The 3,844-nt window shown below is 55.3% G+C and overlaps 1 protein-coding gene across 1 annotated transcript; it reads right to left on the reverse strand.

The window, feature by feature from the left end:
• Positions 1–780: 780 nt before the first annotated feature.
• Positions 781–2,849, reverse strand: MLNR (motilin receptor). Its single transcript, XM_007105287.2, is given in 4 exon segments — positions 781–1,151; positions 1,948–2,265; positions 2,268–2,807; positions 2,810–2,849. Coding segments are annotated over 4 exon segments (1,269 nt in total).
• Positions 2,850–3,844: the final 995 nt, after the last annotated feature.

Raw genomic sequence — 3,844 nt, forward strand, 5'->3', positions numbered from 1 at the left:
GTTAGTGCAGCTTCTCGGGGTGGGAGTGGGTAAGGCTCTTAAGAGTTCAGACTCAGACCCCAGACTTGATTCCATCATTGCTTATCCCACCAAGCTGAGGCGAATAAGGCGTATGAAACCTCTTATCAATGTGTTCAACAGTTGCTTTGTGGAAGCCACATCCTGCTGCAGCTGCCCTGCCCTCAGACTTCGGTACCCAGGTTCTGAAAGAGGGTACTGTGCCTAAACTTAATGATTTGCTCTGAGCCTGAGAGAGGCGGGACCCCTGAACACTGGACTCTACCCAGAATTCCTTTCACTTGTTTCTAAACATTTTTTGCTGCCATATATAGCATTAAGTAATTTCTTGGATTAAAACGCTCATCATCCTGGATTCCTTGTAGATGCACCATCACATTTATATCCAAAATATAAAACAAAATACACCTCTGACCTCACAGGTGATCATTTTTACGGCAGTATCTCTCTGGATCACTTGTTAGCTGGAAAATGAGTGGTCATATTTCCCCAGAGTAGAAGAATGAGGACTTACAAAACCTCCCCAGAGAACATTTTGTGATGTGGGATTTCAGGAGGATAAAATGAACGTCCCCAGGGCGGTACATGAAAGGAAAACCAGAGAGACTGGTACGGTTACATTTCATACCTTTGTTTAAAAAAAAAAAAAAAACATGCTAAGTTGCTGACCAACTTGCAAAATGTCAACCACTCTTTCTAATTCTCCCTAACAGCTTCAGTTCCCCCCTCGCAGTTCTTTTCTCCCTGCAGACCTGTTTTCCCTTAAGTCCCAGAGCTGTGGGATGAGGCTCTGTGTTTGGCCATGCTGGTTGCCAGTGTCTGTACATTAGCGCTGGTCTCGGTGCAGCCAGCCGTGTCTCCTTCAGGGTCCCCTTCAGGCTCCCTGCTTCTGCAGAAACCTCTCTGTCTGGACCACCTGGCTAGCAGCAGTTTCCAGGCCGCTGCGCTATACTTCTTTGAAATGAGGTTGTAGAGGATGGGGTTGATGGATGCGCTCAGATAGAAAAGTTGCAGGGCAACAATGTTGAAGTACTGAGAGAAGTACATCATCCGGGAATCTTTGTTATTTATGTAAATGATTCTGCCAACGTGGAAAGGCAGCCAGCAAACTATAAACGCCAGAACCACCACCACTGCAAAACAAGACATAGGCGCCAGAATTAGCTAAAGCATCCGAAAACAAATAAGCACCCCCAGGAAACCATCTGAAGTAATAAGTAACAGCAAAATAAATAAAACTCTTGCCTAGCCAAATCCCCACCCCAGAAAAACTACCAGGTTGCAGACAGCATCGATATTAGCTTTAAAGCTGAATATTCGGCTCATACATTTACTATAAAGGCCTGACATAAACCAGAAGGAGCGATTTCTACTAACAAGCTGTTTTGGCAGGCCTCCTTCCACAAACCCACTTCGGAGACATGGTCTCTGTTTTCGGTTGAAAAGAACTCTGAAACAAGTCTGCACAATCTTTATTTATTTTTTTGATATGGGCATGATTCACTTTAGTCTTCAGGATAACATAACATTAAGTAAAGAAATTTTATCTTAACGTGATCTATCCCGTCTTCTCCAGGGTTCTGTAATTCCACATCTGCAGCATCAAACAGAGACAGGCAGTTGGCTTAAGAGCCTGCAATTATCCGTCTTGGATCAGCCCAGCTCGCTGATCACAGAGGCTTTGGGAAATAATTGCTGTTTACAGGACCCGGATATCCCACTCTCAAGGGACACCTGGGGTGACCCAGAGCCCCTGGAGGAGGGAGATGGTCTTCTCTGGAGACTAGAAGGAGAAGCAGGTGGAGGCTGGGGTAGAACGACAGAATGAAACGAGGCCAGAAGAGGCGCCGAGGGCTGGGAGACCAGGGGAAGGGGACACAGCCTGGACCGTAGGTTGGGGTGTTTGGAACAGAGGCGGCGCCACTTAACACAGGACGCGGACCGTCTGCTGGTGTCCCTTCTCCCGAGCGGAGGTGGCTGGGCCTCGCAGCGGCCCGCGGCTCCTCCACAGCTCCCACCCGATGAGCCCGTAGAGGACGCTGAGGCACAGGAAGGGCAGGAAGAAGTAGGCGGTGGTGACCCACAGCATGACGTGCAGCGCTCCCCGCTGCGCCGGGCTCGGCCGGCACTCCCGGCTGAACAGCGCCGCCGCCGCCGCCGCCTCGGGCCCCGACGGCGGGGACAGCGGTGGCGCCTGCGAGGACCCGACGAGTGGCGGCGGCGGCGGGGCGAGGGGGTGAGCTGCGTGGTGCCGTTAAGGTCCTGGACCGCGTAGCGGCCGGGGTCCTGCTCGACGCCCACCAGAAAGAAGGGCCCGGCGGAGAGCAGCGCCACGGCTCAGAGCGCGGCGACGAGCGCACGGACGCGGCGGCGGGTGACGAGGACGCGGGCCCGGAGCGGGCGACAGATGGCGAGGTAGCGCTCGAGGCTGAGCGCCGTCATGTGCAGCAGCGTGGCGTAGGTGCAGCCCTCGCCCACGTAGAGCGAGAGGCGGCAGAGCAGCGTCCCGAACACCCAGGGCCGGGAGCGCCAGAGGCGGTACAGGTCGAAGGGGAGCCCGAGCAGGATGAGCAGGTCGGACACGGCCATGCTGCCCAGGTACAAGTTGGTGGTGGTCCGCATGTCCCGGTAGCGCCCGACCTGCAGCACCGTCATCACGTTGCCGCTCACCCCGACGGCGAACAGGCCCAGGCACACGGCGGTCACAGGCACCAGCGCCCCCAGGGGGAAGGGCGAGGGCGAGCAACGGCGCTCGTCGCAAGGCAGCAGCTCGGCCCACGGCGGCTCCCCGCGCCCTCCGAGCCGTCGCTGCGGTTCTCGGCGCTGCCCATGGGCGCGCCGCGCCCCCGGGCCGGGCCAGGAGCCTAGCGCCTGGTCCCGCGGCAAAAGCGCTTCCTTCGGCGGCCGGTGCGCGCTGGGCGCGCTAAACCACTGCCGCCTGCACAGCCCGAGCCCGGCGGCACCGCGCGCGGGAACGCGGCACTGCAGGGCCCGCCTTGAGGGCTGCCAACCGGGCGAAGCGCAGTCCCCGCCCCCAGCCACCGCCCGGCCTGCCCCGGCCCCGGTCCCGCTCCCAGGCCTGTGGTATTCCACGTACTCCAGGCGCTTCCCTCCCCACCAACTGAACGCGGGAGGCGGCCGCCGCGGACGAGCCCCGCCCAGACGCGGGAAGCGGTTCCTGAACCCCAGCGAGGTTGGTTACTGGACCCAGCGGAGCGTGGGCTCTTTTGTAGGTTGGGTTCAGAGGGGGACCTTCTGAGGGACCTCGGCTGGTGGCTTCGTCTTGACAGTTCGGGAAGGTGCCGCAATACTAATAATAGGAGAGGAGCCTAGACCAGAATCTAGAGCCCCTCCCGGGTTCTGGTCGTGGCTCTACAACCGAATCATCTCGGATCAGTCCCAGCCTTGCCTGCCCAGCCATTTCTCCTCTTCTGTAAATTTTCAAGCGGTGATGGAGTTGACCGAGTAATTTCAACGATGTCTATGACTCTGAAATCTATGGATGTGACCACGTCTATTCATTTTAAAGAACAAGGCTTAAGTATTTACGTTTACCTCTGAGTACTTAAACGTACTTAACGTGTGCTGTTTTGTTCCTGTGTACAAAATATGCTATAAATGTAATAAAGCAGAGTATTGGCCAACACCAGAAAGAACTAAAATTCTGGGGAAAAGACTAAAAACTGGTTTATGAGTCAATTCATTGTGGTCCTAATGACAATAGCTGACACTGAGAACTCAGGATGTATTTGGTGCTGTGCTTTCCAGTGAATCTTCAAGTTCTTAGAACTGAGTTTTTTATCTCTTCATGGATGGACACTCCTCT

The sequence above is a fragment of the Physeter macrocephalus genome, chromosome 13 (genome assembly GCF_002837175.3).
Source record: "Physeter macrocephalus isolate SW-GA chromosome 13, ASM283717v5, whole genome shotgun sequence".
NCBI lineage: Eukaryota > Metazoa > Chordata > Mammalia > Artiodactyla > Physeteridae > Physeter > Physeter macrocephalus.